The 15,715-nt window shown below is 44.8% G+C and overlaps 1 protein-coding gene across 1 annotated transcript in view; it reads left to right on the forward strand.

Annotated features, from left to right (window-relative positions):
* Positions 1 to 276: 276 nt before the first annotated feature.
* KLHL7 (kelch like family member 7) overlaps positions 277 to 15,715 on the forward strand; it is a 428,793-nt gene continuing 413,354 nt past the window's right edge. Inside the window, exon 1 of the mRNA XM_085631525.1 lies at positions 277 to 644. Within this exon, the coding sequence (XP_085487651.1) occupies positions 525 to 644 (120 nt within the window). The 5' untranslated portion in view covers positions 277 to 524. The remainder of the gene's footprint in view (positions 645 to 15,715) is intronic.

Genomic DNA, 15,715 nt, shown 5'->3' on the forward strand with positions numbered 1-15,715 from the left:
ATTTGCGTGAAAACTGAAGGTAAAATAAATTATAAGCAGTTTTTTTATGAGTCGTTGGCTGGCATGATTTTGGATGTACCAGAGTTAAAGAACACTCTCCTGAATTGATCAAGTTGCCTGGTTAATAAATTAACCACGGGTATTGAAAACTCCGTTGCAAGATGGCCGCTCTATTTTCTGTCTTCCGGTTATAGCAAACTGACAACGTAGGCGGAGCTACAATGACGTCACCAAGAAAGCGCTGTACAGTGCTCGACGAAAACGTACCACGTCTTTAACCTTTGTGTAAACAATACCAGCTGTCCTCTTTCTATGCGTGCGAGCAGCGTATGTGGCACTCTGTTTACCATTTCCATGTGTGGTTTGCATTCTCTGTGGCGCTGCTGTCCCGAGGGCTGAGTGCTGGATCAGCTCTGGGCCCCGCAGCGAGCGCCCCCCTGTGGCCGCAAAGACGTCGCGCGGAGGGGGAGCCCCCGGCCCTCACGCACCCCGCGGAGCAGTGATCTGCCCCTAGTACAAAAGACATGGCGGCTGTCGTTGTGGAGAAAAACAACAAGAAGAAAACTGAGAAAAAATTCGCTGCCAGAGAAGAAGCCAAATTGCTGGCAAGCTTCATGGGAGTAATGAACACAATGCGCAAGCAGGTACTAGTAATGTGACGGTGGTTTCAGTTTAACCTGATTCCATCCATTGCCTATAACGTCACAGTCAACAGATGGTGAAATCTTGGTAAAGTGTTTGCCGGTGCATGTTAACCTTTCATAGCTTAGAAATTTGTTGGAGGCACGCCGTTTGCCATTTTTCAAGATGCTTCTACTCCGCTCTTGTGCCGAGTCCTTTTTAGGTCTGGCTTGACAGGGCAATTGTTTACCTCTTTCTTAATTGTAATAATGGATGTAACAGAAGATCAGTTGGATTTCCATGTGGTTTTATTGAAGGTTATGAAGATCAGGAATCACAACATGGAGTATATCATATTTCATTGATCAACAGTAAAAGAGTATCGTTTTCAGAAGTGCTACAGGGGCCACATATTGGTTACCGTGAGTACTGCATTTGATCTGGACAGTTTTTTTAGGTCTCGCCTGAGCCAGCGCTTTAGCGCTGCTCTGGCGAGAGGTATAGAAAGCGAGATTTGGAAGTGCAAACAGGCCCCCAACTACAGTGCATGTGCGCTGGGCGCGCGCACCATTTGTCTGCCTGCTGATCACTTTCGCGGCGGCTTTGATGTTCTCAGTGAGCCGCGCGGCCACTGAGAACATCAGAACGGCCGCGAAAGTGATCACCATTTGCCACCCCCTCCCTTATCCCACTTCCTGCTTGTGCTTCTGAGAGTTGAAGAAACTGCAGTAAGTGGAAGCTACAGAGAGTATTCAGGCACTGAGATCCGGGTTATTTATGTTTTCGCTGCTGCCTTCATGACTCCTGAGAGAGGGGGTTGAGAGGACAGTGCATAGTGCAAGGGGTAGTAGAGGCAAGCCATGGCTCACAGACGTTGGCACTGGTTAACAGTCGTCAAAGTCAAGCGTTTTCAGCTGAATGAGTGTTTTAGTCTTACCAGTAAGTTTCATTACTTTAAGCCTATGTCTTCCTCTGTCCTGTCCTCCGTCTAGTTTCAGCCTTGGAAGCTGGGTGTCTCTGGGAATGGTTAAATTCATTCTGGCTTTAAAAATTTGGCTGGACTGTGCCCAGGGTCCAACTTGGTGGTGATGTGATTATCACGCCGGACGTCGAATGCCTTTTGTTTAAAGCCTCCCTCCTCCACTCCCCAGGGTGTGAGCTTCCCAGCGTGTGGTGTCTTTGCACTGGCATGTGAAGTTGCCTCCCTCTGAAGAGTGCCTAGCTGACGTCAGCCTCACGAGGGAGGGTACAGAGAAGACTACAAAGGGCACCTTCACTTATGGTGCTGGTATGGCATTTTCTAATATTTAACCACGTGTGAGGAAGGGTACAGCTGTCTTGGTTTAATGGAACACTCAATGTAAATATTACCTTGGACTTACGGTCCCGAGAAGAACCTGCACACACTAATATTGGTGTTATCTAGGACTGGTGCTATGAAATGGATCGTCTTACTCCACAAAGTTCACCAGTGGCCTCGGAAAATAACAGCGCACAGGCCCAGAAGGCCGCAGAAAGGTTGCATCTTCACCCTGGGCCTCCTCGGCGTGGCGTGTCATAGTTCACAGCTCCTTACTATTCTGTGTGGATGTTGCATGTGCTGGTTAAGAGTTTCGTCTGAAGCTGAGTTTTCATATTTTATCCAATAAACGGTCCGCACATGCAAGTACATTCAGGTGGCCCTAGATTAGTGCTCACTAGAACAGGCTGCTATTTTTTCAGAGTTTTTTTTTCTTTGTAAGTACTTAAAAAGCGTTCCCTTATGCCAGGTAAACTTTCATATTTTCAGGAAAAAGCCAAAATGAAAATTTCGCAGATGCTAAAACGTAGGATTGCCTCAAGGAGTAAAAGAATACGCATGATTGCTGAGTCACTGGGGACAATAGCAAACGGAGTTCTGCAACTTATAGTGGGATGCTTTTGCCATGCCTTCCATGCCTCCCAGCATCCAAGGAAATTAATTCTCCTGCAGTCCATGTCTACCTCTACACACCCCCCTCTCTCTCTACACAACCCCCTCTCTCTCTACACACCCCCCTCTCTCTCTACACACCCCCCTCTCTCTCTACACACCCCCCTCTCTCTCTACACACCTGTCTCTCTCTCTCTCTCTACACACCTCTCTCTCTCTCTACACACCTCTCTCTCTCTCTACACACCTCTCTCTCTCTCTCTCTCTCTCTACACACCTCTCTGTCTCTCTACACACCTCTCTCTCTACACACCTCTCTCTCTCTCTCTCTACACACCTCTCTCTCTCTCTCTCTCTCTCTCTCTACACACCTCTCTCTCTCTCTCTCTCTCTCTCTCTCTCTCTCTCTCTCTACACACCTCTCTCTCTCTACACACCTCTTTCTCTCTCTACACACCTCTCTCTCTCTCTCTCTACACACCTCTTTCTCTCTCTACACACCCCTCTCTCTCTCTCTACACACCCCTCTCTCTCTACACACCCCTCTCTCTCTACACACCTCTCTCTCTCTACACACCGGTCTCTCTCTCTCTCTACACACCCCTCTCTCTCTACACACCTCTCTCTCTCTACACACCTGTCTCTCTCTCTCTCTCTCTCTCTACACACCTCTCTCTCTCTACACACCTCTCTCTCTCTCTACACACCTCTCTCTCTCTCTACACACCTCTCTCTTTCCTTCTCTCTCTCTCTCTCTCTACACACCTCTCTCTTTCCTTCTCTCTCTCTCTCTCTCTACACACCTCTCTCTCTCCTTCTCTCTCTCTCTCTCTACACACCTCTCTCTCTCTCTCTCCACACCCCTTTCTCTCTCTCTACACACCCCTCTCTCTCTACACCCCTCTCTCTACACCTCTCTCTCTCTACACCCCTCTCTCTCTCTCTACACCCCTCTCTCTCTCTCTACACCCCTCTCTCTCTCTCTACACCCCTCTCTCTCTCTCTACACCTCTCTCTCTCTCTCCACACCTCTCGCTCTCTCCACACCTCTCTCTCTCCACACCTCTCTCTCTCTCCACACCTCTCTCTCTCTCCAGACCTCTCTCTCTCTCTCTCCAGACCTCTCTCTCTCTCTCTCTCTCCACACCTCTCTCTCTCTCCACACACCTCTCTCTCTCTACACACCCCTCTCTCTCTCTCTCTCTCTCTACCCACCCCTCTCTCTCTCTCTACACCCACCTCTCTCTCTCTCTACACACCTCTCTCTCTCTCTCTCTCTACACACCCCTCTCTCTCTCCACCCCTCTCTCTCTCCACCCCTCTCTCTCTCCACACCTCTCTCTCTCTCCACACCTCTCTCTCCACACCTCTCGCTCTCTCCACACCTCTCGCTCTCTCCACACCTCTCGCTCTCTCCACACCTCTCGCTCTCTCCACACCTCTCGCTCTCTCCACACCTCTCGCTCTCTCCACACCTCTCGCTCTCTCCACACCTCTCGCTCTCTCCACACCTCTCTCTCTCTCTCTCTCTCCACACCTCTCTCTCTCCACACCTCTCTCTCTCTCTCCACACCTCTCTCTCTCTCTCTCTCTCTGCACACCTCTCTCTCTGCACACCTCTCTCTCTGCACACCTCTCTCTCTGCACACCTCTCTCTCTGCACACCTCTCTCTCTGCACACCTCCCTCTCTCTGCACACCTCCCTCTCTCTCCACACCTCTCTCTCTCTCTCTCTCTCTCTCCACACCTCTCTCTCTCTCTCCACACCACTCTCTCTCTCTCCACACCACTCTCTCTCTCTCCACACCACTCTCTCTCTCTCCACACCACTCTCTCTCTCCACACCTCTCTCTCTCTCTCTCTCTCTCTCTCTCTTTCCACTTCTCTCTCTCTCTCCACACCTCTCTCTGTCTACCTCTAAGTGGCAGCCGGAGCCTGATCGCACTGCTTGTCCTTTACAAATAAATAAAAAGGATTGGCATAGACAATAGGTCTCGCCTTTGGTGCCTTATAAGTGTTTAACCATGCAACAGTTAATGTTGTTGCACAAAGGATATTGTGCTGCCTATCTAAATACTTATACAGTCCCAAAAGCAAGATCTATTGGCTATGCCAATGCTTGTTGTGTTTCCACTTAAAATGTTTATTTCGCACTTTTTGCTTTTCGGCAAAGCTTATGCTTAATGTCACAAACCTGTTCGGGTTATAGTAGTAAACCAAATGTTAAAGCTATTGGTCTGACATTTTATAGTATGAAAAGTTACGATGAAGGCATTAGGCCTGACTTGTTTATTGTTAAAAGCATGTGTTAACCCCTTCAGTGCCCGCCCCTTTCCCCGCCCTGTGCCGGCCGTTTCATTAGCGTGCGGGGTTTATGACGAGCTGGTCTCGTCATGGGCACAGCGCAACCGCGGCCCATGACGAGACCAGCTCGTCACGGGCATTGAAGAGGTTAAAACCAAATGGCATGAAAGGGGATTGTTTTTACTCCCTATTAAAGCCCTTAGAGGGGCATTGTGTTACATGGAATCTCACAGATTACTGTAGTAGGCAAGAGCTTTAGTGTTCGACAAACTGCGGAGATGGAATATCTTCACTGTTATAGTTCTTGTAAGACACTTTAGAAAGGGGTAGTATACTGTTTTGCCAACTGTAATTTTGTAAAGATTTGTACATTTCTAACTATGCATGATGATTTGCCAGTTCATGCATACTTTAGTAGGCCTGTGGGCTATGGTGTCAAGTTAGTTGTAAAGGCTATGGACCTTAATTGGTTCATTCAGAACTATCCATAGGTTTGATCTGTATGCAGTGAAAAGTATGACCAAATCAGTAGGCCTAAGTTACTTTTTGTGAAAAGCATGTGTTAATGGTAAGAGGCTTTTAAGGGTGCACTGTTAATAAATAAACTGTGTTCATGACGTTTGGCTGGTGTTTCGTTACATAGAATCTAACAGATTAGTGTTGTAGGCAAGACTTTTGATGTTTGTGACCAACTCAAGTTATGGTGTTCGACGATTTGCACTTTGAAAATCTTTATTAGGCACTCTTGGGAAGGTTTTCATATTGTTTTGACAGCTGAAGTTATGTACATATTTTTAGCGCTGTTGTATAGCTAATATTTGCCTTGTGGGAAAGCTTATGCTTAAAGCAGTAAGTCCGAGTTGGTTTTGGGGACAAGCCCATAATAAAAATGTATGGCCTGATTGGAAAAAGTAATTTCAGATACCATAGGTTTGATCTGGTGGTGCCAATGCCCATTCGTGTTCTCACCTTTTCCCCTAGTGGGCTTGTTGGCAAAATAAGGCGTTTGCAACGTATTTGCCTGTTCCAGTGGAGGCCAGAAAGCTTACCAGGCCACCAGGGAAAAGTGAGAAACAGAATTGAGTGTGGGGCTTGCGCATCCGCAGACTGCACTGTAGCCCCTACCTCAGGGCACCTGAGAGTATTTCTGACACCCAGTAGAATCATTACGGGGGAGATTAATCCACTCTCTGCTGGCTCATTTGTTAAAACTGTCCCAAAACAATTAATTTGCTTTTGCTTGCCATGGGGTTTGCTGCAGTATTCAGGCTGTCTCCCTGGGAGGAGCTAAAACATTTTTGAGTTTGAAGGGATATGCTGTGCCGATCCCTGTCCCATTTTAAAATAAGCATTCGCAATGCAATAGGTCTTGCATTAATGAAAGTTTGAGCTATTGGTGTTGCAAATCATACTGCAACACCAATAGCTCAAACTTTCAGTAATGCGTTTCTTGCAGCATACCTGCATAAGTCGAGGTCCTACTCGCCCTTTCTGGCGAGTAGGAAAACATACTAAGGGGCATATCAACAAGGGCTTTATCTCTGCTTTTTTGGCTTTAAAAGCCAAAAAAGCAGAGATAAAACTAGCACCCTATCAACAACAGGGTGCTAACACACAAATTTGCATGTTAGCACCCTTTTACTCTACGCTTCCCCTTTCATCTCTAATGAGATGCAAAGGGGGCGTTCCAGAGTAAAATAATAGGAGAAATGTCGCTAAGCGACATTTCTCCTATTATCAAGAATGTCGCTAACCCTGTTAGAGACAAAAAAAGCAGCGCTAACCGCGGTTAACGCTGCTTTTTTACGTCTGCTAATTTTCAGACTTAGCCATGATATCCTATGGAAGGAGGATATCACGGCTAAGTTTGCCTGTCCCTATCAACAAGGTAACGTGAGATTATCGCTGGGTTTCCAGCGATGATCTCACGTTAGCCTGTTAGCGTGTAGATTTTTATCGCTATTGAGATAAGCGTTGCTAATAGCACGCTATCTCAGCGATAAAAATTCACGCTAGCCGGCGATAATTATCCTCACGCTAAGAGCGCTGAGCGATAATTATCGTCGGTTGTTGTTGATATGCCCCTAACTTTTGTCCTCCGTCTTTGAAAACGGAGCAAATGTGACAAGATAACAAAATTTAAAGGCCTTTTTATTGCTCACAAAGCAAATGAGCAATAAAAATGCCTTTAAATCTTGTTATCTTGTCACTTTTGCTCCGCTTTCAGAGATGGAGGTCAAGTAGGTCACTGTTAGGGCGAGGAGATTTTTCAAGGTACTAGTCCTGCAGGACTAGTACCATTTTTCAGATTTTCGAGCCCTGGAGTGGCTATGTAAATACTTTATGTATGTACCAAGTAAAGTCTGTCTGGCTAATTTTAAAGTTAGATAGCAGTAAAAGACACGATCTAGCACCTTCATTATTACTTCGGTCAGCCCCCCCCCAAAAAACTGATGTTCTGTTAAGCACTACCAAGCACTGTAGCTAATTTACTGAACCCATCTGACGGCTTATTTATTTATTTTATTTATTTCATTTTAGCAGTTTTGTATAGCGCAAACAAAACCCTTGCAGGTATCAGAGCGCTTTACAGTACAGAGCTATCAACATAAAAACATATAAATATCGTGAAGTAGGTGAATACAGTAAAGATGAGCAAACACGAATAGCATGTATTTACAAGGGAATATCAAAGAGTCAAGTAAATTTGGCTAGAAGAATAGATTTCACTTCTTTTTAAAAAAAAAGCTGCGGATGGATTAAGTCTCGTTTCTTGGGGCAAGGCACTCCAAATCCTGGGAGCCATTCCTGAGAAGGAGCGGTAGTATGTTTTCATCTTGGAGAACCGCTGTGGCTTAAGTAGAAGATTGCTGGAGCTCCTAGTGGATCTGTTACCACCCGATAGTACCAGTTTCTCCGCTAGGTATCTCGGTGTCTTGTGGTGTAAGGCCTTATGTGTCATACAAGCGATTTTCAGATGAATTCTGGCCTCGAAAGGAAGTCAGTTGAGGGCACGAAGGTCAGGGGAGATGTGGGTGTTTCTTTTGGAGCCTGTGATGAGCCTAGCAGCTGTATTGATTGTAGCTCTTAAAGGAGCGGTCGTTGATCTGGGTAGGCCGCAGAGAGCAATACTTCCGTAATCCACTTTGGGAATTACTAGAGATTGAACTGCCTGTTTAAAGTCGCTGGCCGGTATGAAGGGTTTCAGTTTTCTCAAGGTGTTAATCTGGAAATTAGCTCCTTTGGTTGCAGCGCTGATGTGCTTCTGCATATTTAACTTATTGTCCAAGGTTATTCCCAGTGATTTAGCTGAGTCAATGATGATCGGTTGACCACCGAGTGCTGTAATGTGCTTCATCCATTCAAGGATGGTGGTTGTTTGGTTGGGAGGGGCGATTAGGAGAAATTCAATTTTTAGACTGTTTAGTTTTAGATGATTTTCTGCCAGCCAGATCTGTGTTTTATGGAGTGTTGAATTAAGGGACTTGATGTCATCAAGTGAGTGGATCTTAATGTAGAGTTGTGTGTCGTCGGCATACATGTGATATTGGATGTTAGATGAATTGAGTAGCTCAGTGAGAGGTTCCACAAACATATTGAAGAGTGTCGGGGAGAGGGATGAACCCTGGGGTACTCCCAGAGTGACCGGGGAGGGGTTGGATAGCGATTGGTTAATCTTGAATCTTTGAGTTCTGTTTTGGAGGAAGGACGTGGACCAGTTTAACACAGTACCAGATAGTCCCATCCTGTGTTTCAGGAGGTCTAGCAGATTGCCATGTTTGACTGTGTCGAAGGCTGAGGATAAGTCAAGCAGGATTAGCAAGCATCCCTTGTTTTGATCCAAGATTTGTAGCTCGTCGTCAATTATGTGGGTCATGGCTGATTCTGTGCTGTGCCCTGATCGAAAGCCTGATTGGTATTGATCGAGCAGGTTGAAGTGATCTATGTGATTACTAAGCTGCACGTGGACACATTTTTCTAGCAGTTTGGCGAGGGTTGAGATGTTGGAAATTGGGCGATAGTTATTCAGGTCAGATGGGTCAGCCGATGGTTTTTTAGGTCGAGGAACCATCCGGTTTGTCAAAGGCAGAACCGGAAGCCTGGAGATTTAATGTTTCTTAGCCATTGGCTGGCTTCCTAAACGGAGGCCAGCCATTGGAGGAGAGAGCCGTCCCTCCAAATAGGCTCCGTCTTTTTCAGATTCGGGGGCGTGTTCCGTGCTGTTCTTTCCACTTTTTAGCCACGCCCTTTTTAGAACAGCAGGAACACGCCCTCGAAGCCGAAAAAGTTTAGAAGCTTCCATCCGCCATTTTTTTGCTACCGTCTGGCCGTGAGGATCCATCCGTCCGGCGCCGTGTTGTTGTGCTGGTGGCGGCGCTGCCGGGGCAGGCTCCAGTTCGACGAGCAGGGATCCGCACCGAGCTTTGGACGCCTTTCCCCCTTGTGCCTCCGGAGCTGGCATTTCCCCGGACTCGCAGTGATCCCGCCGGAGATGGTGTTGGTTACAGACTCCCACGCTGGCTCCTGCGTGGTGTCTCCGGTTCAGGTAGTGCTCCAACTGTCTATGTTAAGCTTCGGGGCTTTACCACGGTCGACCGGACGTCTGTAGTCAAGATCGTTCTCAGAATTAAAGAGGCCCGGCCACAATTGCTTTAGAGGGGGAGCCCTGTGGCTATACCGCAAAGTCTGGTCGCCGTGTACTTTTAAGACCACTTATTGAAAGCGAACTTCATGCTCGTTGATGTATCTTTTGAGGGCTGAATTTGGAGGGGGCGTGGCTTCCATGGTTGCGGTGGCACCAGGGCCCACTGAGCCCTTATTTGATAATTCATACAGCAGCTAGAGGGGACATTTCTTTCCTGTCAATGGGGACCTGACACAGTGGTTACGCTACCGTGATTGTTGCTGCCCCCTCTCTCCCCCGGGGTGTTGTGCTTGCTGCTGCCCCATCTGTCCCCCGGGGTGCCTAGTATCCCAGGCCGTCCCGCGCGCCCTGGTCTGAGATCACCTCTCCGCGATGCCCTTTGGTAAATGCGTGCACAGATAGCGCGCTCGCCTGCAGATTACAGGGCTGAATACCCAGGCAGCTCTTCCACCAGCCTTTAAATTACACTTCTGCCGGGCAGCGACGCGGCTCCAGACTGCTTCTGTAGGGGAGAGAGAGCGAGCTTGGAGAGGCGACTACCTTTGGCGCAGAGCTCCCCACACAGCAGCACCAATATCGGGGCTCGCCCCTCACAAACTGCGCGAAGCGTGCTGGTGGCGGTATCCTGCTCAAAGAAACTATGACGTGCTGATTAATAAGAGCCATTTAAATCTAAGAACAAGCTCTTGTGTTTTCTTTTCACTTAAGGCCAGCATGTCAGTAAAGACAGTTTTGAATAAAATCGTGGATAGAATTCTACATATTTACATAATTAAACGTCGTTGTTGCATCCCTCAAGCGCAATCCGTGAAAGGCCGTAAATGTTCATTTTAAAGAGAAGACTTTTGGCTTTAAAGAGCGAGAACCCCGAGCTGTCAAACTTTCGGTGGTGCCTTGGCAGCACGCGCTTGACAGGACTCCGGTGTACATGCCGCCCCCCCGTCCCCCCTTAGTCCACACGCAGTGTCTGATAAACAAACCAAACAAAAAAACCATTATTTATATAAACAAGGCACTCCCTTTTTTATGGCAACCTATCTTAAGCTATATCTAATGTTAACTTGTTTTTCATATAGCGCTCCATACTGCTTTATTACCGTTTGAGCGCTGTAAATAATGGAGTGCTATTACCCAATGCATTTGTTCTCCCATTTACCAAACTAAGACGGATGGGTGGTCCTTGATGTGGCTGGAACTTGTGACCCAAAGAAACTCGTGTTTTAGCAGCGAACTTAACCCAGTGTGCCATCCACGTTATGTTGGCAGCGTGTCAGTTTCGAGCGAGTAAATCAATGTAGTTTTAAAAATAACTTACACCGATATCTTCTTTTCCAAGATTGCCCTTCAGTTTAATTGGAGTGCGGACATTTAAACTTTCAGAATCGTTGTCATTTATCAGGCTTGTATTTTCGATTCATATTGCTCTAAAACCTAAATCAATGGGATTCAAGAGCTCAGCTATCATACTGACGTATGCCATTCCAGCTCCTCTCTGCTGACCACATTTCTTTTACTTTTTATTATTTTCGTTTATGATACTTCAGTTTTTAGCGAAAATCCAATCGTAGGCCATTGCTCGACTTTTCTCCTCTCTTGCAAATGGATACCAGCTCTTGCAGGTCTGTACATTTTAGAATTTTTAGGTGTCCTAAATTTGAACAATCCTCTCCACCTGGCTCGAAATGTGAAGCTTAAAGTGTCAGAAACACAAAGTATCCAAGGATCATGCCTGCTGCCTTAAACTGCTCCAGCGTGAATGTGCAAACTTACCTTGCACAAACACTGCACACGAAAACAAGCAAAAGTTATACTCCCACCGGAGCCAAGTTCAGCAGCGTGTGTGCTCCTCATCACGGGATCAGAACTCTGCAACATCTCACTAACTCACTTTCACTGTCTCTTTCACTACCTCTCTCTATCTCACTACATCACAACACCACTCTGCTTACATCTCACTACCTCACAACATCCCTCTCCCTCACTACATCACTGTTTCACTACCTCACTCTTTCTCACTACATAACTCTCTCTACTTCACTACTCCACTCTATCTCACTACCTCACTATCTCACAACTTCTTTCTCTCAAAACATTACTAACTCACTCTCTAGTTCACAACTTCACTGTCTCTCACTCACTACCTCAATCACTCTCTATCTCACTACCTCACTCTTTCTATCTCACTAACTCACTTTCACTCTCTCTTTCACTACCTCTCTCTCAATCTCACTACATCACAACATCACTCTATGCTTATATATCACTACCTCACAAAATCCCTCTCCCTCACTACCTCACTCTCACTACCTCACTCTCTCACTACCTCACTCTCTCACTACCTCACTCTCTCACTACCTCAGTCTCTCACTACCTCACTCTCTCACTACCTCACTCTCTATTTACCTCACTCTCTATTTACCTCACTCTCTATCTCACTACCTCACTCTCTATCTACCTCACTCTCTCTCATTACCTCACTCTCTATTTCAATACCTCACTCTCTTTCTCTATCTCACTACCTCACTCTCTCTCTGCTAATGCAATAGGTATCACATATGCAAAAAAAAAAGCTAATGCCTATAGAAATGACTGCCATTTATTTAGGGATACAAAAATAATAAAAAAAATAATGAGCAATACCAATAGCTCTACCTATAATATTGCCGAGACCATTGCATTGTAAATGCTTGTTTAGGATGGGGGATATCTGACCAACTTTGAGGATGTCTGGGATGATTCCTTGCAAAAGAGAAGTGTTTATCATCCTGGTCCATAGGGGCAATAGCAGTGGAATGAAGGTTTTTAAATGGGTTGCTGGGAGAGGGTCTGTGAAGTGATTGGAAGGGTTCAGTGCTGTGATCATTTTTAAAATAGTTTCTTCATTGTAGAAGCTGAAGTCGGTCCAGGAGGCATTGTTCTTGAGTGCGAGCTTTGGAGGGGATGTTAACGAAATGCTAGGTGTGGTCGGTGCACCACTCCTTTGTGGGTCAGTATGTGATAATAGATCATTAAGTAGGACTGTCTTTAAGTTTTCAGTCTTAGTTGAGAAAAAGGATGCAAGATCCTCACAATTGGGCAGTGTTTCGGGATTAGCTTGGGGGGAGTGGGAGACACCCTTGGATTGGGCTTTGATTATTTCGAATAGTCTTTTGGGACGATTCTTGGCTTGGTCTAATTGTTGACGAATGAAGTCAGCTTTCGATCGTCTAATCTTTCTATAGTAGGAGTTTCTTTTACTTCTTAGCAATTTGAGGTGGGCAGCAGATGGAGCAGCTCTCCATTGTCTTTCAGCTGTTCTTAGAGATCTTCTGTCTTCATTTAGCCTACCATCATACCAGGGGTTTGATCCTTTTGCGGTGGCTCTTTTCTTTTGTAGTGGGGCTAAGTTGTCTAGTACCTGGTTCATAGAGTGAAAGTAGTGGTTGGTTAGAACATGTACATCCTTTAGACCCTCCAGTGGGGGTGTGAGGGTGTGACTAGCAGTTGTGAGAGAGGCAGGGGTGATGTTTTCTAGGTTCCTCTTCCAAATTTTCGTTCTCATTGGTTGGATAGAGAGTGGCTTGACTTCCTTGATGATGTGGAAAGTAATTATGTGATGGTCAGACCAGTCGCAAGGGAGGATCGAAACCAGGTGAGAAGAGTCTATTTTGGCAATTACTAGGTCGAGGATGGAACCCTTATCGTGGGTGGGGCAATCGCATATTTGGGCCAGATTAAGGTTGGACAGAAAAGCTTTGAGGCTATTGACCTCTGAGTCTTCAGGATCATTCCAGTGGAGGTTCAAGTCCCCCAGGAAGATTTGCGTATTTTGTTGTCCGACATTTGCGGCTATGATATCCATTATTTGTTCGATGAAGATGGGATTGTTTCCAGGAGGGTGGTAAAAAGAATGTAGAGAGCATAGGGGCTTGTTATTGCTCGTGATGTCTAGGCAAAGGTACTCACATGAAGAAAGCACCGGTGAGTTGATGCGGTTCACCGACAGGTGATTCTTATAGATGCAGGCAATGCCACCCCCTGGCCTATCTAGTCTATCAAGTCTAGTGATGTAGTAATTAGTATGTCTAAGAGGGGCGTGGAGGAATTGTTTAGCCAGGTTTCAGTCAAGATTATGAGATCGGGTTCAGTGGTTAATATGAGGTCAGCTATATCCGTGGCATGACGTGATGCAGATCTACAGTTTAGTAGGATACATTTGAGCTGGGATATAGAGGGAGTAGTGTTATGGTTGTGGAGGATGGGTATCCTCTTGAGGTTGTTTTCAACAATACCTCTAGGAGTATGTCGTTTCGAGACTCTAGAGGCATTGGGTTGGATGGGTTGGATAAATGACAATTTTTGCAGGTCGTCTGTCTGAATGGGTTCCAAGGGAGGGGGTGGGGGTATGTAGGAGCGAAGAAGGGAAGTAAGATCTTGTAGCACCATATATAAAAAAAAAAGACAACTTAACTGCACTTTTATTGATAGTCTCTAACATTCAATCTAGGCGAAGGTTGGTAATATGGGGGAAAATATTTTTTTTTTGTATTTTAAACATGATGTCGAAAAAGCAGAAAACATGAAGAAAGCACCTGAGTACTGTAGAAAGTAGCCAGAATGTCCAATGCAAGCACTAACTAATGTAGAATTTGTAAAACAGAAGCAACAAGAATGACCGACCTAGGTCCAGCTCAACTGATACACAAGTATTGAGAACAATCTGTCAAATAGGTGCAAAACCACTTCCTACATCCGTCATCCAGAGATGTGAAATTAATCAAAACATAAGGCCAAAGATGGAAGGTGCACTCATTGTGTCTGGACACATTAAATCAAATAGTCCAAACGATATAAGATTTCTCTTCTTTTTATTCTTGAGATTCTTTTAATTACGATCATTCAGACATGAGCAATGTACAGCCAACGCGTTTCGTTCCGTACAGGAACTTCATCAGGGCTGCAACAATTACAAACAAAAAACAACACTTAGAAAAACATCTATATATGACAAATGTAAAAACAAACATATAATGTATAACTACTCAAATTTTTAGAGAGAATGGCACACAAAAAGAAGAAGAAGGGACATACATATAAAAAACCCCTAGACATATGAATATATACAAATACATAATATACACAAAGGAACAGAACATTCATTGCAATAACAAATAATAAGAAACATATAATTCAGACAACTGGGCAATATTCAATATTGAAGAACAGAATAGGTACAAATGATACAAGTATCATGTATGACTGATAAAGGGTATATAACGAAGAAAGAAACAGAAAAAGTGGGAGAAAAGCAAAGAGAAAGTTTATATGTATTAGAATATACGTATAAAACTATATGGGTGTAAAATAGAATCTAAATAATCAAGTCACAGTGTGCAAGACTATATTAAAGGGGATATATCTGAATGGATAAGAACTATACCCAAGTGTTAAATATCATATGGTATTGTGACCCTCATTCATATGCGATGAGTAATGCAAAAACTCGGGTACCCAAACAATGATTAGTGTAAGACCCAATCTACCACAAATCGACTAGCATCTCACCTCTTTCAAAAAGAGTAGAATATAGATAAGGTACTCCTAAGGCAGTATGTGCTCCTTTATGGCTCGTTGCGTCACAGATAGAATTAATAGACCATAGGAAAGTTATTTCATTCCTATATAAGAATAAAACACATTATTAAAAAATGAATAAAAAGTATCAAGGCGAAGATTATCCCTAGATAAGAACATATTTTCAAACTCACAGATGAACCAGTAAGCTCACCTTGCGTATTATCATCCCATGTGTAAATTGATACAAATTGGACCCTCATACGATCCAAGTGATGAGACGCATTCAGAGTGGTCAAATTCCTATAGGATGTGCAGTATAAGCCTATATCAACACAATAATTGATATCAATATTAAGAAATATATTTATAATCACAGCATTAAAAGTACAGGTCATTCATTACCCCCAGCAAAGCTCATCAAATCACAAGTAATTATAATCCCCATCGAGTGGTGATTTTATAGACAACGCAAAAAGCCCAAACATGAGTATGCGAGTCATGTCTATAATACCTAAGACATGGCAAGTAGCACAGGGGGGTGGGGACACTACGTTAACCTCATCCGTAACGTAAATTTCAATGGCATTGTCCCTATACCCAAAGAACTCCAAGAACCCACACGCAGCAACAATAGTATTTAAAAGAAGGGCATGTCAAAAGAAAAGGTGTCACGAGGC

The sequence above is a fragment of the Triturus cristatus genome, chromosome 10 (assembly GCF_964204655.1).
Source record: "Triturus cristatus chromosome 10, aTriCri1.1, whole genome shotgun sequence".
In the NCBI taxonomy this organism is placed as follows: domain Eukaryota; kingdom Metazoa; phylum Chordata; class Amphibia; order Caudata; family Salamandridae; genus Triturus; species Triturus cristatus.